The sequence below is a fragment of the Myotis daubentonii genome, chromosome 17, assembly GCF_963259705.1.
Source record: "Myotis daubentonii chromosome 17, mMyoDau2.1, whole genome shotgun sequence".
NCBI lineage: Eukaryota > Metazoa > Chordata > Mammalia > Chiroptera > Vespertilionidae > Myotis > Myotis daubentonii.
The window spans coordinates 30851786-30878099 of record NC_081856.1 but is presented as its reverse complement, the minus strand read 5'-3'; the positions used below and the strand labels follow the sequence as shown (position 1 = coordinate 30878099).

Sequence of the window (26314 nt, the reverse complement as noted above, 5' to 3'; positions counted from 1 at the left end):
AGAAGTTAATTTCAATGCAAATTTGCAAAGACCCGCTGAATAAGGATTAATTGCTACCCCTTCACATCACTGAGAGCTGCAGCTTGAATGGCATGAAACCTATTAGACTGGGCATGTGATAGAAAGAAGGGGCAAGGACTATGGACCTAAGAACTATTGTTCAACAAATAAGAGATAATCACATATACTTAGAAGGAAAGGTCACATGATTGAGAGTGGCTAAGGCTGGGTCAGATTGAATGAGAGTGATTTGGGGAGCTGTTCCAAGTCATGAGGCTACAGAGAAAGCCCCCTTTATTGAACTTCATTACCTGAACACCACTCACAACAGCATCTGGACGTGTGGGCTCTGGTCTCCACCCTGTCGCTAGGGAGCATGTTGAGTCATCTCTCTGGACCTCTGAAAACACCTAGTTTCCCTCGTATACAGCACCTTCCTTCCCTGTAGTCTCACTGCAAGGTCTTCTTTCTCATCCAACTGTCTACAAAGCAAGGATGAGTTACAGTCTCCTGGATTTATGGTTTCCACTGGCCGAAGCCAGGCACTTGAAGTTATTTCAACAGAATTCTGTGATGGAATTTTCTTCTAAACAACATTGGAAGTAAATTTATGAGTTTGAGGAGCATTTAGGGGGGGGAAACTAAAGTGCTTGTTTATTCAGCATAAGAGATGGTAGGAACAATAATGTCTTTCTCTTCTCTAATCTCTCTTGCCTCTTCCAAGTAGAAGAAAGCATTTAGTATTAGAAGATTTCTCTCCATCATTTACAACGGAGTTAAGCAATATACATATATATTTTTAGCTTATTATTTGCAGTTTTACAATAATCAGAAGCTCAAAGCAGCATCTGCAGAGATAGAAGCTGTCTTTTTAACCAGAAGCACAACTGAACGACTCCAGATTTAAAAATGAAAATGAAGTAAGACAGCATTCACATTTGTTTCTGATTATTTCGGGTGCCAGATTCTTGCTCAAAACAAGAATGTTTTGACCAAAAATGGTCTCCAGGTCCCAATGGTGAGGTTACTTCTCAACAATCCTCATGTTCAATGGTGAGAATTGATACCTTCTTCCTTCTTTCTCAATAGAGAAGCTCTGACACTTGAGGTTTTCACAAGCATGGAAGAGCCTGTCTTGTAAATAACCTGTTCCTCTCCATATACTCATTCTCAATATACTTCCTTTGCCTTTAACCAAAGCTTTTCCCAGCTGTAAGCAGAGGCAGGTCCATGGGTGAATGCATCATCTAGCCCCCAGCTCTGAAAAGAATTGGGTTACTCCCATCCCACTAGCATGCTTGCTGGTGATTGTTTGGATAGTTCCTTGAGCAAACTGAACATCTGTTCATTATAATGGTGTTTTCGAGGTTCTAGCTCCCCCCAACCCCCAATGAAGAAGATGATCATACTTACAGATCTCAAAGTTTTCAGTTAGAACTGTCTACCTGAAGTCATAATACTTTCTCTCTTGCAGCGACATTTTAGAGAATAAAGTTCAAGTGGATCTGCAAATTCAAAGTGGAAAACAATTTGCACTGGCAGAGTTGAATAATGAACTTGTCTTAACTTATGCTCAATTATTTCTTGACGCTGGACAGAGGGACTTATTGTGTGGCCCATGAAGTCTGAGCTTTTGCAACTGCGGGAAACCCCGCATGACCAATGGCAATGATGTTGTGGGAAGAGGAGCAGCAGCTTTGAAATAGTCACAACCAACACAATTTTGATTAAAGAAAGAACTCTGGTTTTTAATAGTTTTGATCATTAAAAAAGTTTAAACCTGCATAGCAATCATTTCAAAAATAATTATTTAATGTTCCATAATTAAACTGTACACAACCTAGTCTTGGGACATGGCAGCCAGTGAGGTGAGTTTGGAGCAGTCCCGTGCAGTCCCAGGAGCCAGGAGTCAAGTTCTCATTGGCCTTTTTGTTTGTTTTTGTGTCATTCTGTTCATGTAAGTTTATTTGGCTACTTGGCACAATCTGGCCCCGCGGCTGAGCGGATCTGCACTGGGAAGAGAGAGCAGCTTGACCCCAGTCCCTTCTCGCTTCCCCTCCCCCACTTGGCTGGATTCCTCAAAGTCGCTCAATGTCTCGGTATTTCTTCCTCAGAATAGAGACCTGGTCTTTAAAGAGGACGGGGTCGAGCCTCATCTGAGAGTGGATCAGCGGCATGTAGCCAAACCAGCTGGCAAACGTATTCATGCAGCTCTGTCGCTGGGCAAAGTGGTCAGGGTCAGCCCAGCGGGAAGCCCGAGAAGTCTGGGGAAAAGAGAAAAACAAGGAAGAAGATTGTGAGCGAAGGGCAAGGTGAGATGGAGACAATGCAGAAAACCAAGTCAGGCCTGGACCCCAAACCTCCCCATTGTTGGCTTGATGAAAATTCAAGCACTGATCCTGGTTTTCCTAAGATATGCTACTTTCCTCAATGCTAAATACACACATGCAAACAACGGCCCACATGGAATGACTAATTCTCTGCTCAGTAAAATGACTTACCAATTGAACCTCCACTACTATGGTAACTAAATATAAACTTCTCTTTGCACTTGGGATCAAATATTATGACTAACAATGTGTTTGTGGTTTCAAAGATAGTTTTCTAAAACTTTGTGCACTTGGTTGAGGATGGATACCATCTCCTTAGCTCTTTGTGTTGCTCCAAAGGTTGGTTAAATATTTTTTAGATCTTGAATGACTGACACTGACTTAAAAGAAAGCCTTAAATGACCTGACGGCTGAAATTTAAATAGATGGACTAAACATAACGTCTCTAAAACCACATTTTTATGAAACAAGGAAAAGGTGGGCTGCCCAACCTTTATGGGAGCAGAACACAAACTCATTTATGTCATTAGCAACTGTTTAATGACGTATATGTGTGTATGCTTGTGATCCTTGCGCTCGAATCCTCATGCGTTGTTAGAAATACTGTCATAGGAATAGGAAGGTACATCTGACTGTGAAAATCACCCAGAGTCACTTTAAAACAAGTGTCAACATGCTTGAAGGTAAATACAAATGTCAAGTTACCTCTGAACAGCAGAAAAACAAAATATGATTGAAGTGTTTTCATGAAGTTCATATGAGTTTCACAACAACCTGGTCAAGTTATCTACCTTGTACTCACATCCCCACTGTATAGGCAAGAAAGTAGGCTCAGGGAAGTTAAAATTATTTGTTAAAGCTAGAAAGGGACAGAACTCGGGTTCCATTCTTGAACACTTATACTAGGAGAACTCTGCTTGGTAAATCAAATTAACCTCAGCAGTTGAGTTCAGAACAGAGGAGACAGTCCCAAAGACATGTCACTGTTCCTAAGTTGGTATGAGCTTTTGGATTGGTCCACTCATTCCCAAAGGGCAAGACAACCAAGGGAAAGTGCTCACATATGCAAATAGAAATACTGTCAAGAGCGTAAGCTCATTCTTATTCTCTCTTAAAAATAATTTTTAAAAAGTCCATTGGATCACTCAGGTAACTTTTTTGTCTCTAGATTTTATTTTGAGCCAACCAACATATTAGAGAGGGTATCTTTGTAGTGTAATAAAAGTACAATCTTCAAGTATGATATTCATTGAATTCACTAGTCATACAAACATTCAATAAACAAATGTGTTTGATGGGAAGAATGGAGCAAATGCAGTACATGTTTAACTAGACACATTTAGTGAGACCTAAGGCTAAATTTAAATTTGTCCTCAAAAGATGTGCAAAATTATTAGAAATACTGGTTTGGTAGACTTAGGCAAATCTATGAGAAGGGCATTAAACCAACCCCTAAGAAATCATGTGTCATTAGAATTCCACCCCTAATCAGCATATAACCTCAGGGAAGTTCATAGAACTCGCTGAGCAAGCAATATTATAGGAAGGTTGTATCCTTAAATGAGATAATATATATGAAAATACCTGGGCACACAGAAAACACTCAATACATCTTGCTTGAATATGAATAGCCTTTCAGCCTTAAAGATTAAACATTCTTGCAAATCCTCTTGCATGTTCTTTTAGTAGTGAGAGGGAAATAGGATTTTCCACTAGACATTTTGCTTACTCAGGATAGCAGCTGTGTCATAACCAGTACCTAGAACAGTACCTGACATAAACCATCCATGTTCAATAACTACTGAATGACTGCTTTTTGTAAACTTAGAATCCTATCAATTTGCTGCTCTTACTAAATTTAGTTAGTGAAAAACGATCAATTGTAAGGCCTGGCTAAATTTTCCTTTACAAAAGCTAGATTTGTAAATGATTTTCAATAACTATTAGAACAAGGTAAATGGAACACCCGAAACAATGAAACTGACATAACCATGTTAAAAATATGTTTTTTATGGCTGACTCAAATCCTGTTGGATGATAATCTATGATTTAACTCGAGTAGATCTGAATGGTCTTATTAAGGTTTCTGACTTCTTACTTATGGTACTGAGCTCTGTGCAGGATGAATAAGGGGTAGTTGAGCCAATATATGCAGATCATCTGGACAGGGGACCCTGCTGGGGCGGGGGAGGACGGGGGACAGGGGACAGGGGACGGGGGACGGGTGGGGGCGGGTAGTGGAAGTACAAGCAGCAGAAATAACAGAGTCTGGGATTCAACTCCCAGTTCTGACTTTCATACACTGGACAACTTGTAGCAATATACTTCAATTCCTCTGGGTCCTAGGTTCCTTACTTATAAAAAGAGAAAATTAGATTATATTTCCTGGTGAGTATCTTTAGTACTAAACTTTTATGACTCAATGCAATATTTTACTTTTATAAAATCTTTCATATATGTTTTCTCACCTCTGTGAGGCAGATTTCCCCATTTCCATGTTAAAGATCAGCCAAATGAGTTTCAGAAGGCAATCGACTTGCCTGCAGCTTATAAATGCTGGTTCTATAAGTGAGAGGCCTGGTCTGCCATCATGATGATCACCCAACTCAACAACCACCAGAAGGCTGTGTTGAGAGTTATTATTAGCTATTTGTTAAATAAAGCACTGATGATAAACTTACATAAAGTCTCTGTAGGTCTTTAACTCTGGAGAAGGTATATCTTTTTGATGCTACTATGTAGGTCATATACATAATCTTGACATAAAGATACCTTGGACTTATGCCTTCCAAATTATCCATGTGCCAACCATAAACTCTCTCAGATACTTTAGATGTGGGTTTTCATTTTGTTTTTCTGATGTCCCCTCATTATGCTTCGTAGAAGAATAGTGACTCCTCACTACCTTCAGGTTAACCACCAGCAAGCAAAACAAGGAAGGAGAGTCCTCTTACCTGACCCATCATTGTCTCCTTATACTGCTTCTTCTGAGTCACTTTGATTGGAGGCAATTTTGTCACAGCAGACACCAGGAAATTCATAAGAATGTCCTCACAGTTGGCCAGCTGGTCCACCATGTTCTTCAGGCTGGCTGGCAGATAATGGGTGTACAGGTAGTGATAATATCTGTAAAAACCAAAGACATTTCCTAAGGGGCCATCATTATATATGATGGTCTTCTTTGTCAGAAAACATGTACCCATTCTTTGGATGCCTACACATATCATGGATGATGATGATAACTATGACTTATGGTACTTACTATACAGGGTAGGGCAAAAGTAAATTTATAATTATTTGTATGAAAAATAATACAATAATTTATAAATAATATAAGAATAAACTCTATGTTTTGTGTACTCCCAACTGTAAATCTACTTTTGCCCCACCCTGTATACCCAATAACATTCTAAAGTACTTTACAACAAATGCCACATCTAATCCTTATAAGGAACCTATGATGTAAGTACTATTATTATCCCTATATACAGATAAAGAGACAAGGTAAAGAGAAACATGCAGATATAGCTTGCCCAGCCTAACTTCCTAACTTTATTATCAGGCTGGTTGATAAGAAACAGAATACTTAGATGGCAAGAAAACTTACACGTAATCTATATATTATTATAAGCTGTTTTACAATTTTTATTGGTTTAATCAGAACTGCATTTAAGATTATCCCATAACTCCAAATCCAACAATATACTATTCTATTTTTGTGGCCTATAAACCATATATTTCAACAGTTAGAGAGCAAAACCATAATTAATCTGGTAGTGAATCATTGTGCAGAACCCATATTAATTTGAATTATTTTCACGCTACTATTTTTTGGAGGGGCATATAGCATATATATATACTCTTTTTTAATCATTTGAATGAATCAGATTCACTAAGTGGCAGTGCAAGAAGAAAGGGAACAATGAACTATGGGGAACAATGAATTATACCTCCGAGAGGTATAATCTTGAGATGGAGGTTCTGCCAACCTAAATGTTTATACCTTGTGCATTTCAACGCTATCCCTGATATGGCAAAAGCCTCTATTCTTTACTAAAAAAATTAGGTTAAGATTGGTGTGTTTACCTCACTAAGGCAGAAGAGTGGGGATTTCCTTCACATTTGAGTCAGGAACACTAACAAATTTGGCAATCTTACCCCAAGTCCACCCCTTCTCTTTGGGTGCCTCTGCTCTACTTTGCCTTTTTGCTATGTAACTTCTCACCTTAATGTATTATAGAACGATTATGTATATTGTGGCTCCCTTGTTAGAATATAAGATAGACATGGAGATGTTACTCTACCATAATTACTGGAAATGCAATAAGCCAAGAGATTTTATTGGTTTCAAAGACACATGTTGGTCACATCAACAAAACTTAAAGGGGGATGCAACCGAATTTCCGTTAATGTTGTTCACAAGACTTGACTCAAGTTCCTACTTATACAGCAGTCAGAAACGAATACAAGGAGTCTATAAACATCTAGGCACGTGAGACATGCAAATTCCTCACTTGTGATAAATAGCAGCTCCAGTCAACACCATGGAGTAGTCATTTGTCCACTTGGACGTGTACCCCCACCGTTCCTTAGAGTTATCCCAGAAGTGGCTGCGCGCCGGGTACCCCACAATTCTCTCGGGGAAGCTCTGCCAGACGGTGAAGGCAAAATCCACCTGCAGGCAGAACACAGGCCAAACAAGCAATCAACAAGCGTTAACCATGTCAACACAACATTACCTTCCCCTGCTAATTCCTAACCCGAAGCCCGCCACTGTTGCGAAACACTGGTTCCATGTACTCATCAGCAAATTAAACTGACTGCTTGACATTTTAATGTTTTCTGTTATAGAAACTTCCGAGTAGTGCAGAAATGAGAGAAGAAGAAGAAGAAGAAACCCCACATTTATTGTTAGGGCCTTTAGAAATCCAGTCTGTTCAAGCTAGAAAACAAGTCATAAAAGCAGTTGCTTCCTGCCTCCCACCTGAAGGCGCACGTGACCCCTGATTCACGTGAGCCATGAATGTGTCTGTTTTATACACGGGAGATTTCCTGTGTACATCCAGAGGATGCATATCCAGCATACATCATCACCAGCACACAGCAAAGCCAAAGGGACTAAAAGAAGAGCATCCTCTTGAGAGCGACAGAAAAGATGTTTCAAACACACCCAAGGTCTAAGGGGAACACAGAGCACACATCATAAAGCAGCAGTCATTCCGGCCTCTCGGGTTCTAGCCAGGGACAGCTAGAAAAAGCAATCTCAGTGAAAAATCACTAAGAATAAGTGAGGGCAAGGCCAGGGGAAGCCACAAGATTCATTTAAAGGAAATGCAGCTACATGACTTTCCAGTGCTTATAATAACCCAAAGCAGGGATTTCTGAATATGCTATAAACTAACATTTATAATTAGCAAAGTCTGTTTTCATATGTGTCAGCTCATATCTGGCTTCCTTATGATCATTCCATGGATGATACATAAAATAATATAGAAAGTAAAAATAAAAATAGTAATAGTGAACTACCATACAATGCCCCTAACTGTGTCATGCTTACAATGGTTACGGGTACTTACATGTTTAACTCATTTAAGCCTAATTCTGTGAAAAGGTTATGTTCTATTCCCAATATTGCAGAGAGGGAAGCTGAGGTATATGCAGGCTGAAATTATTGGCTGAGCTGTAAGTGGCAGAGCCAGGATTGAAGCCCCAGCCACTGGTTTCAGATTTAGTGTGTACTGTTTTCATAGCCCCTCTTTTAGCTCTGTTGCTACGGCATTGAAAGCAATTTCTCTCTTATACAGGCTACACATTTACCTGGCAACCTTTGCTCTACGTCTTCTTGATAAGCAATGAAAATGAAGATTTCATTTACTCCACCAATCATTCAAGTCTCGACACAGTGACCTCTCAGAGGTTCAAGAGCAGAGCAAAAAACTCTTCACAACAGCCAAAAGGTGAAAGCAACCCTAGCTCTGTGAACCACTGAATAAATAAACTAAGTATGCTACATCCACACATTCAGCTATAGAAAGGAATGAAATACTGATATACACGCTATGCAACATGGACAACTCTTGAAACAGGATGCTGAGTGCTAGGAGCCACACGCAAAAGGCCACATAGTATATGATTCCATTTATATGAAAGTGCAGAATATGCTGATACATAGAGACAGAGGACAGATTGGTGGTTCCTAAGGTTAGGGAGTGGGACTGGTTAATGGGTATGGGGTTTCCTTTTTGGGCCATGAAAGTGTTTTAGAATAAGACAGAGGCAATGACTACATGGCCTGTAAATGTCCCACATGACACTAACTATGCACTTTAAAATGGTCAGTTTTATGTTATGCGAATTTTACCTCAATTAAAAGAAGAGACAAAGCAAATAAACCTAGATCAGTATTTCCCAAGCTTTCATCATACGCATTCCTAGACCACACATTCAATGAGTTACTTAATATTTTTCTTTCAACTGCCTGTTCTTTTTTTTTTTTTAAATACATTTTATTGATTTTTTACAGAGAGAAAGGGAGAGAGATAGAGAGTTAGAAACATCAATGAGAGAGAAACATCGATCAGCTGCCTCCTGCACATCTCCCACTGGGGATATGCCCGCAACCAAGGTACATGCCCTTGACCGGAATCGAACCTGGGACCCTTCAGTCCGCAGGCCGACGCTCTATCCACTGAGCCAAACCGGTTTTGGCTGCCTGTTCTTTTTTTGTTGTTTGCTTGCTTTTCCTCACTAGCCTTATCCTGGGTCATTGGTTCTCAACCTGTGGATGGCGACCCCTTTGGGGGTCGCACGACCCTTTCACAGGGGTCGCCTAAGACCACTGGAAAACACATATATAATTACATATTGTCTTTGTGATTAATCACTATGCTTTAATTATGTTCAATTTGTAACAATGAAATCGGGGGTCACCACAACATGAGGAACTGTATTAAAGGGTCGCGGCATTAAGAAGGTTGAGAACCACTCTCCTAGGTAAAGATGTCAGTAAAATTCTAGGTTTGATCACTGACCACATTACTTTCTAACAAACATTAAAGTAAATGTATGTGTTAAGTTAAATACATGCTTGCCATGAACCGTGTAAAACTAATGTGCACTAACCACTTTTTGGGAAACACTGGCCTGGGTGATTGTAGGGTCCCTTTAACTCTGAATTTTGGGAGGCTTAATTAGAAGCCATCATTTTTAAAAATTGATTTTTTTAAGAGAGAGAGAGAGAGAGAGACAGGAAGGGAGAGGGTGAGAAAAAGAAAAAAGAGATACATAATTGTGAGAGTGGAACATCCAATGGCTGCCTCCTGCACGCCCACTACCAGGGATCTAGCCCACAACCTTTTTGGTGCATGGGATGACACTCAACCAACTGAACCACACCGGCCAGGACACAAGTCATCATTTTTGTAAGCAGCCATAAATTCAAGTTTTTATGAAATTGAGTTTGGTGTCCTAACTCCAGATAAGAAAGCCTTAACAACATAGCTCCCTTCCCCCCCCCCCCCCCCCCACCATTAAGAATGCTTGGTGGGGCATGGGGCATCTCAGAGTTAAAAGACAGTAGGGGAATGGACAGTATGTGCCAGAGAATTGAAATCAGGTTGTGATTGTCTGCATATCCTCACTGGCATTCAAATGCTAATGGCGCTGACTGATGGGACAGTGTATTATTCAGCCCTTCTCAAAGGATCAGCCTGGCTGTCAGTACTTGAGGGTTTTCCATTGTTCTTGAAAAGGAAACACGCACTGGAAACTACTAGAGAACCGATGGGGTGTTTGCATCACATGGATTTCTTGCTATCTCAGAGTCGTTTCAAGCCATTTCAAAGGAACTCAAAAGTAAATTCAGATAAAACTATGATTCTGTGATTGTTCTGCTTTCATGCAGATCATTAACACATCAAAGGAGGCAAAGGTCAGCTCATGGCCTTTTCTCTTAAAAACCAACATCTGTTTTCTTTTGAGAATTTGCAGCAGCCTCGATAAATGTAAATAACTATAAAGCAACTACATCTAATACCCTTTAAAGGAGCCTGTTTAAAAACCGCTCCTTAATGCCACAGAGAGACATTTAAACAAGCTAAGAATCCTTAGAGAAGAAATAAAATGAACCAATATCTACTCACCTGAAAAAAGAGAAAAGAGAAATCCTGTCATGGGCCATTTTAGGCAACACAACCACTCCACTGATCACCCGGCTGCCATAAACCAGACCGCCCGCCTCTTACATTTGCATATCATTTTCAACCCACGTTGACTTCTGATTACTTCACATACAACACATGTTCCTCCCCGTGTGCACCCAGAGGCTGGGACTGCTCGTCTTTGAAAAGAAATTCACCAGCACGCGGCTGCATCACAGCAGCTGAAAGTCAGAAAACAAGTCCTAGAGCAGTGGTTCTCAACCTTGGCTGCACATTAGAATCACCTGGGAATCTTTTTAAAGTCCTGATTTCTGGGCCTCATCCTGCGGAAATTGTTTCTTTGTTACGAATGTTGTGGCCCCACCCCATAACAAAGAAACAGAATTTCAGGAGGATGAGGCCCAGAAATCAGGATTTTAAAAAGATTCCCAGGTGATTCTAATGTGCAGCCGAGGTTGAGAATCACTGTCCTAGAGGGAGACGAAGTGCCTTGTGCCCAGGGAGGAGGAGCGGTGATGCGTCCAGACTTCAGGAAATACGGTAAGGGTTCAAGGGTATGCTGCCATTGTCTGGACCATACATTCCCCCATGGCCATGGGATGTTTCTCCTGTTCGCTCTCTGAGATCTACTCTCTACTTTTCTTGCCACGCTCTGTACTCTGATGCGGGAACCCTGTGTGCAGCACAACCTGGTCTTCCTTGCCGGCTGGTGGCTGACTGGGTTAGGTCAGTGGGAGCCATCAGCAGAAAAGTGAAGATGAGACGGAGAGAGAGGTCAGGGTATTTCTTCCCTGTGCCTCCCAGCTTTGGCAGTTGCCATGTCCCTCCATGTCCTGTAGGGCAGCCTCTTCTCCCAGTTCCATATCTCGGGGACTCTGGAAACACCATCTCCTTCAAGCCCAGGGGTCAGAGCTGTTTCCATTCTTGTTACTCTCCAGGTGCCTCACTATCGCTTGTGGAGCCCTTTAATCCCACCCACCTACCACTCTAAATCATCCTAAATCCCTCCATTGGAACCACCTGATTTGAATTGTTTGCTGCCAAGATTCTGATGGCTACAGGCAGGAACTGTGTAATCAAAGCACCTGGCATGCAGACCAGAACAAAGAAATCCCTTCACAAACACTTGTTGAATGAATGTACTCCTGGAATGCCAGCTCCCCTCGCAGGAAGCAGCAAGCTGAGTGTCCCACACCTGTATTCCATAGCTGCCTGTCCCTTTGAACATTAGGCACTGCTTCTCCTCCTACCTCCTTCTCCTGCTGATGTTCACAAGATACAGTCGGCTGTGAGTTCACACCTTCATCCCCTCAGCACACACCCCTCCAGTCATTCATTCACCGTGTATCTATAGAGCTTCAACTACATAGAAAGCGCTTTACGAAGGATATTTTGTCCTGGGGTTATGTAGGCTGACCTTGCTTATAACATTTCTTCTACTCCATTTGATGTAAATGGGAAGTGCCCATGGAATTTCAAGAAAGTGGCACTAACTGGTAGCTTAGGGTAGCCACGGGAATCAGCCTGGCATCCAGGAAAGTACATGCTGGGAGGTGTCCATGTTTACATGGAAAGAAAGATGATTATGAATAAAAAGGAAAAAAGAAAGGGAGGAGGGGAAGGGATAAGTAGCTATGTCTCCACACTTTTTAGCAGCCACCATTAATGACGTATTTCTGACACACTACAGTTTTCTATAACTGTTTTGGTTCCCTGCATGGTTTAAAGTAAGGTTTCAGAGATCAATACTCATTCGAGAAGTAAAAATTGCTTTTCTACCATATCTCTCTTTCCCCTGCTCTCTCCTCCTCACACATTCTCCATGTGGTCTTATTTTTGGCACACATACCTGACTGTCTGAAATAGCAGGGATTGCCATCTCGGCCTTAAAGTGAAACCGTTTGCTCTTATGTGGGTGAGAGAAAATGAGCACTTGAAACCAGGACAGAAAAGCTGCCTTTAGAACCCAGAGGAGTGTTCCCTAACGGAGGCAACGCACACCCACACAGGCATTACGATAACTGGGGCAGGAGCAGACTGTTTGCTCCGGAGAGAGTGGTTGCAAGGTGATGCTACACGGGTGCCTCCCATTGGTGCTTCTCCGCACCTGCCAGCAGCTTGCTGTTCAAAAACAAAAAATGAGGGCAGGCAGGAGGAGAGAGGTGAGGTACAGCCATGCAAATGAGGCGCCAATTAGCAGAGAAAACGAAGGGGAAGATGCCCCCTCAGGGTGCCAGGGGTGCAAGGTGTGCATAGGAACTGGGTTGATTAAAACCAGCTCTGCAGGAACGTGTGAAACAGGGTTCCGATCTGGCCAAAGCACAGGAGAAAGAAGCGCTGGCACCTCGAAGTTTGGGGCACCTGCCCGAAGAGCCCACTGCCAGCTCCTCGGGTGGGGCGCTTACCTCTGTGGTGGAGAGCACGGTGTCCTCATCCAGGCTGAGCACTGCATCGGTGACGATGTTGTCATAGGGCAGGAAACGGCTGCTCATGACCTGGGAGGACGCAGACAGCAAGCAGAAGAGAAGGAGTTAGGAAAAAGAGAAGTACATTTTGAATTCTGTTCTTCGGGACAATTCACCCATCCTCAACCTTCAGAAAGAACATTTTAGCCCTGCTGGTGTGGCTCAGTGGTGGAGCGTCGACCTATGAACCAGGAAATCACAGTTCGATGGTTCGATTCCTGGTCAGGGTACATACCTGGGTTGCCGCCTCCATCCCCAGTGGGGGGCGTGCAGGAGGCAGCCAATCCATGATTCTCATCATTGATATTTCTATCACACGCTCCCTCTCCCTTCCTCTTTGAAATCAATAAATTATATATATATATGAACATTCTAGCACTATGTCACCCCTCCACGTTGAAGGCTCCCATCTCTCATCAGAGCAGACTCATTGCGTCCACAATTGTGGGCACCTACTGTGTCCAGAGCCCTTGCTAGTTAAAGAGGGTACAGAGGAGAAGATGAGTTCCTGGTCTTGGAGGAGTTCACAGTCTGCAGAGACCAAGGCAGAGCTGGCCAGTCCTCGCCTGCTATGCAGATGCCAGGAGATCAGAGGATGCGGCCAGCAGCCACTTGGAAGAGCAGATGAAGAAGGGACATGGGAGTGGCACCTTGGTGGGTAGGAGCTCACCAGGTATAAACAGAAATGAGGCACCACTGAGAGCACTCAGTGCTCTGTGCGAAGGCACAGAGGAGAGTCCACACTGTGAGGCCAGGGGAGAGCGCTGGATGGAGCGGTGATTCCAATGTGGGGCTCACACGCTGGAGGCCAGGTCACTGGGGGTGGGGGGGGGCACGGTAGGGGGGGGTGCAGACAAACACCTAAAAACCCCACACTTTCTTTATTTTAGCACAGATTAGAAAAATATACACACACATATTAGTTGCTATAGCAATAAAAGGTAGTAGTTGAGGTAATTAAAACATTTTTCATTAATATGAAAAGTAAACTGATTTACAGAAAAATAATAAATAAATGATAGCATATGTGGTCCACTGGTTTAAGAAAATCGTGAATGTAGAATAAAGTCTGGGCAAGTCCAGGATAAGGCATGGCAAGCTGTGTGTGTGTGTGTGTGTGTGTGTGTGTGTGTGTGTGTGGTGGCGGGGCTTTGGGACAGGGGATCCAGTTGGAAAATTGAGGCTGGAGAGACTACTCTGTGACAGTCACAGCTTAAACCTCTGTGTTGAATATATCATAGAACAACCATAAGAATGATCATATTAGCCCTGGCAGGGTGGCTCAGTCAGTTGGAGCGTCGACCTGTACAACAAAAACAGTTGCGGGTTCAATTCCCCATGAGGGCACATACTTATTTGCAGGTTCCATTCCCAGTCAGAGTTCATACAGGAGGCAATTCATCAATATTTCTCTCTCTCTCTCTCTCCCTCCTTCTCTCTCTCCCTCTCCCTCAAATCAATAAAAATATATCTTCAGATGAGGGTTACAATATTTTTTTAAAAAAGAATGATCACATCATAAGAATCACTGGCAAGCTTAAAACATTACAATGTGACAGGGAGTGTTTGACGTTCTTTATGTATATCATCTCATGTCACAGTTATAACCCCATTTTATAGATGAGAAAAGTGAGGCACAGAAAGATTCAATGTCTTGCCCCCCCCATGGACCCAGCAGCCTTTCATCCCTGATGATGTGATTCCATAGATAAAGCTCCTCAGCCACTAGGCTCTACCTTCTCAGGTTTGGAAAAAACCTCAAAAGGGAATCTGGGGTTCATACAGCAATCTCACATTCACCTCCTTCCTCTGCAAGTTGGAGCAACAGTTCTGACATCCTCTCTGAACTCACACTTGGAAACCCAACAGAAAAGTCACACCTGCCATCAAGTCTCAAGGCACAAAAGACACAGAATGAAGCCACTGGACACTGGAGACAGAGAGAAAAAGCAGATACCTAACCTGGCTGCCAAGAGAATATTCTCCACAAATCTGAGGACCCACTCCCCACCCCAAAGATGCCCAAGCCATATTTATACCAAGAACCAGCTCATCCAGGAGCCTGGGACTGGGTTCACATGCCTGGGAAGCTACTGGCAGCCTATGACGTTGAAGGATGGGAAGAGCCCCCTGGAGCCCATCTCTGGGAGCCCCAGGGATGTATCTGCAGCATGAACGGCTTCAGAGTCTGCTCCTACACATCTGTCAACGGGGTCAAGTTTTGTCTCTCTCCCCCCTCCCCCCTTTCTCAGGCTTTCAAAATAAAATAAAATACAAATCAATCAGCAGCCCCCCACATAGTGCTCAGAAACGGCAGCCTGCAGCAGTTCTCCGAATTCTGTTTACATGTCCAGTGACGAACGCAGAAGCTATTAGCTGCCAGCTTAGCGATGCCCTGACCTTTCCCTTGTTAGCCTACAGGGGAGCACTGCAGAGACAAGGCCTATCAATTCAAAGCAGAACTTCACAGCCAAAGCAGCGATCGCTTCAATTTTAAACTGAAGGCTAGGCGTGGAGATTTAAATGGGGAATGGAAAGGACACATGGCTTCTTCCCCATCATGGGCCAACCACTGGCTTTAAAAGGATCCATTTCCTTTTTCTGAATCTGCTTCATCAACAGAAGTTAAGAGCCCCTAAGTCAACCACTTCCAAACTCTATTGTAGAAACCAGAGGCTCTCTTTCAAATACCTGGCTTCAGCTCCCTTCTAAAAGTTGAATGGATAACCCACATACAAAGTCAATCTTCGGGAAAACGGTGTTCCTCATTAGGTCATTTAAGAAATATTTAGCTACCACATGCCAGCCCAAACCCTTCTAGAATTAACCAACATGGTTCGGAAATGACCAAGACTCGGGAAGTTTACTGTCTAGTGGGGAGCATACTAGTAAATGTTTGTAAGTAATTATACAAAGCACAATTGCACACCTACTACGTGCCTCCACACTTCTAGGTCCATTTACATATATAAGTATCCTATCACTTGATCCTTTTAGCTACCTTGTTAGTTTGGTGTTAAGATTCTTTCCATTTACTAAAGGAAGATTGAGGCACAGACAATTAAATAACTCGTATTGGGTCACACAAAAGTAATTCTGACACGAGAGCCCATGATGACGAGAGCCAATGCTTCACCAATCTCAGTTTCATTTAGTAGCTACTGGTTTCTTCACAGTGGATAAGATCTACCAGAAGGCAACCTGCAGAAGCTAGAGAAACAAGAACTCGAGCCTGGCTTCCAATAATGGTAGAAATTACCAAGAGAAGGCAGCAAGTGAACAGGGGCTTAAACAATGGATGGGGAGTTTGACCACAGACATGAGGAACTGAGAGGGGTGGCCAAGACTTATAGCACATGGGAAAGACAAAAGTTAGAGGTAGGAGAGGACACAGATCAAATGTGGTCAGAGGACAGGGTCCCTTGGGGAGAGCAATGAGGGAGAACCGGATTATACATGGCCTCAAATGTTCATTTAAAGCATTAGCAAATAGATTCCCTTAAGGGCCATGAGAAGATTAAGAAGGTCATGGACACAGACAACAGTATGGTGATTGCCAGAAGGAATGGGGAGTAGGGGGAGGTAGAAAAAGGTAAAGGAGGGATAAATGGAGATGGAAGGAGACTTGACTTGGGGTGGTAAACACACAATACAATATACAGAGTGTATCCTAGAATTGTATAACTAAAACGATATACTTTTATTAACCAATGTCACCTCAATAATTTCAATTAAAAGAAAAAAAAAGATCATTCAGTTCTAGGCAAAATGAATTGGAGAATGGAAGCGGGGGGCGGGGAGGGAAGGCAGCTAGGCAGCACTCAAGAGAGTCTCTGATGGAGGCACCAAAACAAAATTCAGGTGAAAATGTCCTTTTTAAGATAAATGTGAGGAAGAAGCACACAAAAGACACAACTAACTCAGATTCATCAGCTAAGCAAACCCCATGCATCACCACAGGCATCAGCAGCCCCATCTTCATCCTCTGCATTTATAGGCAGATTACTATTGCCAGGCCCGGGATCCATTTAATCCTAAGAAGTATGTGTTGTTGCTCCTAGATGAGGAAGCGGAGAAAAAAGTATGCACAGGGTCACAAATCTCCTAAGGCGTTAGTAGTGGGGATCCAGGACTCACTAATTCGAAAGCCAATGACTGTGAAAGCTGAGGACGTCCAGAGACAGGTACAGTTTTAGGAAAAGTAGTCCAGGGCCAGCAGCTGGGGGACATCTAGGGCCAACACCCAGAGCGCCCGGGGAGAAACGCAGATTCCGTGGTGGTTCCACACTCAGGCCCCCGTCCAGTCCTACCTTGCTTTCTCCTTCAATGACGATGACAGGCACGGTAGTGGCAGGCCAGCGGTGCTTGGCTGGTAGGGGTTTGTCACAATTCCATAGAACTATGATCTGAAAGGAATAGGGGTTCATTAGATGGCTCGGTGAGGCTGGATGTATACAGGCCTCCAACCCAACGTTTCTTCTGAGAGAGAGAGAGAGGAGATCCAAGCAAGGCAGAACCACAGACATCAAAACAGGCTTTAAAGTTCATCAACTAAAGAGAGAGGACAAGAAGAATAGCCTGGAAATATTATGTCCAGGGGTCTGGAGAAAGTTGGAGAGGAAAGAAGTAATATCAGGGTTGCCAGATCTTAATAAAGTGATTTCCTAAATTCTGATATCTTATGAGAGATGAGAGCGATAATGACACTGATCAAATTAAAACTAAACAGGACATTGGCTATGAACTTGCACTACACCAGGCAGTGTGGGAGAAAGAAAAGAATTCAAGATAGAACTCATGTTTTCTATTTTCCAGAATGGCTGCTGATTTTATGGGACTTCGTTATTTCTACTAAGTGTGTGTGGTTCAAAAATGGATACTTCAAAATTATTTTAATTCTTTCCTCACTTGTAAACCTTCTTCTATAAGCTATTTACAAATGAGAAAAACCACTGTTAATAACAGCGTATGGGAGAGATGCTGATTTGCCAAATACGGTTACTACAGATTGAATCTTATGCTCCCAATGTCACCATTAGTCATGGCTACTGTGACAGAAAAGCTGATGCCTCCTGGCACCAACAAGCCTGTTGCTTCTGTGGAAACTTAGTTTTCTGGGATCTCCCAGTGGCACCTTTGATGCTATTTTATCACCATGACGTTTAAAAACAAAACAATGTGCTTTATATTCTTTTAAAAATGTGTTATTGTATATATATATTTTTTATCCCTTAACCCGGTGCAAAGATCTCTTTGCAACCCGCCCGCTACCTGTGCCCGGTTTCACTCTTAAGAACCTCTACGTTGATGGAAAGGGCATTACAAGGCATGACGGATGAAAGGGGGGAAGCAGGACGTGACGTTACGTGACTCCCAGGGAGCAGAGGGTGCAGCGGCAGGTGAGGACTGGGAGGCTCTAGTCCGCTAGGCAGGAGCAGGCAGGTTGACCCCACTCACCTGGGCACAGTACTGGGATTTGGCTGCGGCCATGAGCAGTTTCAACACTGGCTGGGACTGAGAGACCAGGGGGGTGACTGCATGGATGACTGCGGTGAATTTGGAGGGGGGCTTTAAACCTGAAACAGAAAGGGGAGAGGCGCCTAATGAAGCGCTGAAAACAAGACATGGAAAATTACTCCTCCTTGCTCTGCCGCCTCGCCCTGGAGCTAATGTTCCCTTCCAGCATATTTTTCCTTTGCCTCTTAGGTCCTGACAGAACAAAAACAAGGTGAAAAGCTGCTGGTTTCCTGCTGCCTGAGTCCAGCGACCTCGCTCATTTACAGCTCACTGTCCATTTCCAGGCTCTTCCTTTGACATCTTTCCCTCCCTTGGGGATGCGCCTTTGATCTTCCTTCTGCTTTGCAGGCACCCAGGTCTAATCACACACACACTCAACTCAAGAAAGGGTCTACTCTAGTCACATCTTAATACGGGTTTAAGTAAATGTGCTCTCTCTCCCAGGGAATTTGCATGTGTCTTATCTGTAATTATGTAATTACGGTTTTGTTTTTTTGTTTTTGCCCGATCAATACCACTTCAAATATTAACTAGCAAGTGGTAAAGGTTAAAAGAACAGCATCCAGAACCTGGCCAAGGTTTGAATGCCACTTCCTGGTGGTGGGATCTTGGCAAAATTACAGAACCCTCTATGCTTCCACAGCTATGAAATGGGATTGATAATAATATCAAACATAGGGGGGTGTTCTGAGAATTCAGTTCAATGAGTTAATGCATACAAAGCACTTAGAACAGGACCTAGCGAACAATCAGTGCTCCATCTCTGGTAGCTGCAGTCCTCACCACCACCTCCAGCATCACTACTGTGGAACGGAAGCCCCTACACTCCCGAGAATCTCATTTGTGTAGCAGTGACATACTGAGAGAAAAAGTGTGCGGCCCAGACCTCGACCAGCTGTGTGCTCTGAGACCTCCAGTGGAAAGGTATCACAGAGATACAAAGCTGCCACCAAAGAGAAAGAAGTGGGATGGCGTCTCCCCCTAATGAGTTTTTCCGTAAGAACTAAGAAATCGGAGACCAGTAAAAATGTGTTTTAAAACTTCACTAGTTTCGCCCTAACCGGTTTGGCTAAGTGGATAGAGCGTTGGCCTGCGGACTCAAGGGTCCCAGGTTCGATTCCGGTCCAGGGCATGAACCTTGGTTGCGGGCATGTCCCTGGTGAAGAGTGTGCAGGAGGCAGCTGATCAGTGTGTCTCTCTCATCAATGTTTCTAACTCTCTATCCCTCTCCCTTCCTCTCTGTAAAAAATCAATAAAATATATATTTTTTAAAAAAACTTCACTAGTTTAGACCCACTAATTTTGCATTATAGTAGCTTAAATGTCAATAAAAGAGGGTGGGGACGTTCAAGTTAAGCTTTAATATTGATGGGATAAAGGTAAGAATCAGACTTTGTATATTAAAGGATTATACATATGTTTGTAGAGCAAATTATATCATCCAATTAGTACTTTAATTTCATGTTATAAAGAAGCTAACTTTCCCACTATCAAGATACACATTCCAGGTTTGCCAAGGAAGAAAAATCAATATAATGGAGGGGTTTGCTTTTTAACAGCGAGGACAAGTCCCCGCTTTTTACTTTCACTAACACTTTAAGGAGCATCATTTATGCACTTCTAATGTGCCAACTCCAAATGAAGCTATTAATGCTCTATAAGAAATATGTAGGAATTTTACCAATATTGCATTAATCTGAAAATCACTAAATTCTAAACATATTCCTCAGTGTAGACCACTCACTGGTTTTGATATGGTCTCCATAACATGTTTGGTTTGGACTTAAGGGTTCTTTGTCACTGGTCGATACATCAGGCCACACATTTGTATAAGTTTCTTCTTATCAGCTAATATGCACAACTCAAAAAAGGAAGGTAGTAGAGAGCATCAGCATTGGGTAAAACTAGGAGTCTTTTACCCTATTATATCAAAAGATGCTTTCCTAAACCAGGTTTCTCAAATTTGAAACTGTGAATGATGAGAAATGCCCTAGATATCACTCACACGAGAGCGACTAGGGCTGCACATACATACTATATCTATGGCAATAACGGTAACAATTTGTAGATGTTTGTCCTTCCTCCCATTTCCTTTTGCCCCATTAATGTTACACTAAAAGCTGCTTGAGGGCAGAGATTGTATCTCATTGGACTTTTTATTTCTATCACCTAGCACTGCATGAACATAGCACATAAGAGGAGCATAATAAATGGTGAATGAGGGATAACATTTCTCCCTTGTCAGATATTCTTAAATCTTTTCCCTTTCCCTTTGTTCAATCAGTTTTTCTTTGGTATGAGACAGAGAAGTTGGGATTGTAAAAAAAAAATACTGGGGTGAGATCTTCTAGCTCCATTTTATATATGATGAGACTTAAGATTATAGCTAACCCATTGCCATGTTCGAAATGATGCGTAATTTGGGAAACCTATTTCTCAAAAAGAAATGACTCTACTAAATAAAAAGTGTAGCTGTTCAGATAAGAAAGGTGTTTTTTATTTTATTTTTTTTCATTTTGTAATGCTCTGCAGGACTTATCGTTCTTGACCTTGATACACCATTTATGACAGGGCTCGATCAGCAATCTCCAATGCCGGCTGTTAGGGAGACCCAGCTGTGGAATAGAAAAATCAAGGAGCCTTAATTCTGGACAACAGATGGAGGTGACACCAGGGTAGCTCCCTGGAAGGAACCCACTTACCTAAATTAGCATAGTAGTAAGGAAAATCTCCCAGGTAAGATGAATACTGTGGTAGGACGAACAATCCTCCAGGATGTTTGTTCCATATTAAACTGTTACGTGATATGTGCTTGAATATTCTGTCCTGAATAATCTAGAAAACAAAAACACAGCACCTGGTGAGGACGAGACCCTGACGGTATCTGATGAGGACCACGCTCAATGCCCTTGGAGGGATGAAGACACTCAACGTAGTGACTCTACCCTCCAATTCTCCACTGATAAAAAGTGTCTGAAACATAAAGAGAGACAGAACAATGGGAGAAAGAGAGAGAAAGATGAATTATGACTGATCAAATTTCCTAGCTAAACTGCAGTTTCACCACACATACTATAGAGTCTTTCTAGAATAAGAAGTCCATGCTCATTTCAAAACATGGTGTGTGGAATGGTGTCGTTGGCAGGGGAGCATTTAACAGTGGTTCTGCGTCCACACCAGGAATATCTGTTCCCGTGCACAGAGAGGTCAACACAGACCATACGAAGACATAGCTAAAAGCATATTGGAGGTGTGACACATTCTAGAAGCTGTGGAGGTTTTGGTCTGTGGTTTTAATTCAGGAGGCAGATTTATTTGCTTGTCCTATTTCGTTTTCCTTTCAAAGTCAACTGTTGAACTTTTGGAGTACTGGTTAGCTGAAGTTTTCCTATATTTCATCTCAAAAAGTCGGGAGCTAACCATTATTTAAAACATCCTACATAATAGGACAAGGGCTGTGGCATATGAAGACTAATAATAGCCAAGCTAGTTCATTAGTTTCTCTGGACTTCGGGACCTTGCAGATCATTAAATTCTACATTTAGAGTCAAGCATTCTCCCATCCTGGATCATTTGTCAGATGAATGTGATTAATCCGCCTTACAGATTTCTCTCTGTGACTTTCAAACTCTTGTAATTATACCAACCACTCATTAAGATATGATTTGGCAAATAATTAACTCGATACAGAATTTCATGTTTTCAGCAATGTTTTATTTTTTCTACTTAAGAACAAAAAGAAGAAGTCTGCCATATGTCTCAAGAGATTTCAAACCAAAATCATCATTTTCCAGCTCCCCATTTAATGCAATGTGATTTTAAGTACAGACCATTTTAAATGAAGTTTTATTATTTGTAAGGTTATTAACACCCTCATTTCATCCCACATGGTGAGTGGATAAGTAATAAAGTGAGCTACATTTATCTTTGCAAACCTTATCATGTTTATATTTCTTAATGAGAAAGAAAAAAGGGAGCAGAGAGGAAATTTAGAAGAACTCAAATATCTTAGTTCAATGACTTCTGCATTTTTTCTTTCCCTCAGATCAAAATTGCTAATTTTATATGGCTGGGTAAAGGTTTTCTAATGTGGTGGTGATTTTAGAAACCTAACTAAAATATTAATGTTTACTCTTTGTGGTATAGCAGAGATATGCTAAAATGCTGTTGCCTAGGCACTAATTATGAGAAAATATCATGGTTGTGAGGGTTTTTACATGACAAGCAATCTCAATTTGTAAACCATTTATTCCAGATTTTTTAAATTACTTGCCCAAATACACTGTCTATTTAGTTTCTTTCTTTCTTTTTTTAAAAAATATATTTCTTTATTGGTTTCAGAGAGGAAGGGAGGAGAGAGAGATAGAAACATCAATGATGAGAGAGAATCATTGATCAGCTGCCTCCTGCACACACCTCACTGGAGATTGAGCCCGCAACCCAGGCATGTGCCCTTGGCCAGAATCGAACCTGGGACCCTTCAGTCCGCAGGCTGACACTCTATCCACTGAGCCAAGCCGGCTAGGGCTATTTAGTTTCTTTTAAAGCTTTTCATTTTTTCCCTTTTTTTTCTTTCCAAATTTATGTACTTTCCAGCATGTGGTCACTTAAGTTTGGATATTAAGACACAGAGCAAATGGAGAATAGATAGCATCATAAATCTGACCTATATAGACATGACGTGGAACTCGGAAATCACAAAATGGATCACCACTCCGGCTCTCCGGGTGGTATGCTTCTCATCATCATGGACTTTTTTTTGGTTGAGTATCACAACACTTTTATCTTTTTAATTTAAGGATATACAATAAGCCATAGTACTTCTGAAATACCAATAAGCATATTATATTCTCTTCAATGGCTCTGGACGGGAAGATATCAGCAAAGGTATGAAAGCAATAGCAAATGTTCAATTTAACCTGGGTCAAGCAATTGGCCACCTTTATGTGTCACTTTGTTCATTTGTAATAAAACAGTAAAATCATACTAATTATAATAACCCCTCAGAATCATTAGGAAAAGCTGCATAAGTGTTAATGCTTAAGACTCGATTTTTTTTTTTTACCATTAATAAAAAATCTCATTTCTGTGTTCATTTTCTAGGCATAGATTTTTCCATTTTTACACAGCTATAATACTATAGATATTATATATTATAGATGTCTCCTCATATTACTAATGGTATTCATGGTTTACTTTTTCTAAATGACCCACAACAGTGTGATTTTTTCTATGCAAAGTAATGAACACATTTATGAATTAAAATTTTCCACCTTTAGGATTGATTCTTTAAGACTTTGTCAAGGGGTATGAATACTTTTAAGGCAGTTCATATCATTGGCAAATGTCTTTCTGAAAGGTTTCTAACAACTTGCCTTCTCAAAAGTTTGAAAGAATATGGATCTGATATACATAAACACAAACACACACATAATACAACATTTTTAAAATTACAATCCCAAACGGCACCCCAAAAAGAATAGTATTTCCTATTAATGTGAATTCAAAGGGAAGAATGACAGGCTCCTTATTTTTCTTTTATTCTTTGCCATAAAAAAAAAAAAGGACTACTGATTGCAGGTTACGGTCATTCCATGTGGTCCTGACTTGGTCTTCTGACCCATGCAATATTACCTAATACCCACAGTGCCACCATATGTCACCTCACTCCAAGCCAAAGCAATCTCCTATTTCCATTATCTCATTGATTTTAAAATTTCATTGTACAATAGCATCAGCAAGGCGATGGTTTAAATGTGCATGGTTAGATAACTGAAGAGAAAATGAGAGAATGAAGACTTCATGAAACTCCACGAAAAATGTGCTTTCCAAGCTGCTGTTCGCTGTGTTCACATATTGTTATCGTCTCATACACTTTTCTTTTGCTCACCCTGGTTCTGACGGGGCTCCTATGGCTCAACCCCCCATGCCAGGCTTACTATTGTGCAGTATTCTGACATATAATGAAATCCAGGAAGGAACACTGTCTTGACAGTATTTTATGACTGTCCCCAACATTACTTGTCACTCTGCACACACACACAAAAACTCAGCTCCAAAAAGACTGAGCTCTTATTAAATAGCTCCTTAATTCCAAGATGCAGAATAAGGAAACTTTCGTGACAATGGAAATACAATACTAAGTTGAATCCCAAATAGGACAGAGTGCAGCACAATAGAATGCACTAACAACTTGACCCTGGCATTGGAGAGGAGGCTGAGGTGTCCTGTTTTGAATTGTGTCTAAGCACTACCTATATCTCTAAGGTTCATAGCCTCCCAACCTAAGTATCCCCTTCTCATGGTCTAGAATACAGCAGGCAAGGAAGGAGTCTGAGTGTAGGACAAACTGAAGCCAGGGATCCTTAAATGTCCGTTGTCTTCGGGTAACTCTGAATTATCCTCAAGCCTTAGGAGCTCCAACAGGGACCAGATAATATAAAATGACGTATTATCTACAATCGAAGCTAAGTGGGCATTTTTGATATGCATTACTTAAGTCATTCTTACAAACATACTGACTTTGTTTATTTTTGTATGTGAAAGGCATTTTCTGCCAGTTTCTCTGCTTTTCTGTTTACATTGGGCTCTGGGTTATCTGAGTTTTGAATTAAAAAGGGAAACTGGATGGTATCACTCATGCAATTCGGTTAAGGGGTCAAGTTGTTACAATCTAATCTCAAGACTATATATGGAGATGTGACAGCTGCTATAAATTAAAATGAAGTATATGGTTTGCAGTGTTTTCAAAACAACTGTGTTGCTAAAGAACTACATGGCTTACAAACAAGGGGAAGAAGGCATTTTCCAGGCACAGAGATGAACACAGCTTGACATAAGTTCCTATTCTGATGAATATCACACATTCAACTGTTATTAGGGGATAATTGAGCCCTGCTAACTTAATAGGCAAGAGACCAGATCTATGCAATAAACCATACTCAAAAGAAATGTAATTAATGAGATACCATCTTTCACCTGGCAAATTAGCAAAGTTGTGTGTTTGTGTTTTAATTATGCTCCTTAGGGCTGACAAGCATGCAGTAAGCCAGGGTCTTCCCCAGACAGCTTGTGAGTCTAGATCAGGGGTAGGGAACCTCCAGCCCAAAATCATTTGGTTTGGCCCTGCCAAGGCATTAGGGGTGAGTTAACAAATGTTTAACCAAATATAGCAGGCTAATTTTTAAGTCAATAATTTTTTATGGCCTGGGAATGATATTATAAATATCCAAATGGCCCTTGGTAGAAAAAAGGTTCCCCACCCCTGGTCTAGATTGAAGAGTAATTTGGCAACACAGATCATGGCCTTAGAAATGCCTAGACCCTTTGGTTGAGTAATCCCACTTCAAGAACTCTATACTAAAGAAATAAAGATGTAGTTATGATATATGTAGAAAGTCATTGCTTGAATATATTCCTATCTATAAAAAATAATTAGAAATAGCATTAATAGTCAACAATAGCAGATTGGGTAAATAAATACAGGCTCACACCAAAGGTGACATACAGAGTGAAAAAAAAAAAAAGAGAACATGTGGTCTGGGTGTATTAGAGTGGACAACTAATAGGGGAAAATTAAAAAGCTAGAGACAGACCCAAGATGCCTAAAAGTAGCATGTGAGAATACCAACAAAATATATTGGGACAACTACACAACAATTTGTCAAAAAAAAAAAAAGGTTAGATTTTTCAACACAGATCATACATAAAAGTAAATTGTATTAAATAGCTAAGTTTAAAAACTTAATCATGACAGTACTGGAAAAACGTAAATGAATCTGTACGTGTATATAAATATAATTGTGGTCGAAAACTTCTTTCTAACCATAGCAAATGGAAAAGT

The 26314-nt window shown here is 41.4% G+C and overlaps 1 protein-coding gene across 3 annotated transcripts in view; it reads right to left on the bottom strand.

Annotated features, from left to right (window-relative positions):
• Positions 1-1721: 1721 nt before the first annotated feature.
• The window catches only part of EXT1 (exostosin glycosyltransferase 1), a 263767-nt gene continuing 239174 nt past the window's right edge, over positions 1722-26314 (bottom strand). For 2 of the 3 annotated variants that reach the window (XM_059671861.1, XM_059671859.1), the window contains 7 exons: positions 21174-21306; positions 18412-18530; positions 17265-17360; positions 12895-12984; positions 6845-7005; positions 5285-5456; positions 1722-2264 (listed from right to left, as the gene is read on the bottom strand). In XM_059671861.1, coding sequence (XP_059527844.1) covers positions 2079-2264; positions 5285-5456; positions 6845-7005; positions 12895-12984; positions 17265-17360; positions 18412-18530; positions 21174-21306 — 957 coding nt within the window. In that variant the 3' untranslated portion in view covers positions 1722-2078. The remainder of the gene's footprint in view (positions 2265-5284; positions 5457-6844; positions 7006-12894; positions 12985-17264; positions 17361-18411; positions 18531-21173; positions 21307-26314) is intronic. The other variant, XR_009449522.1, reaches the window with a different exon arrangement.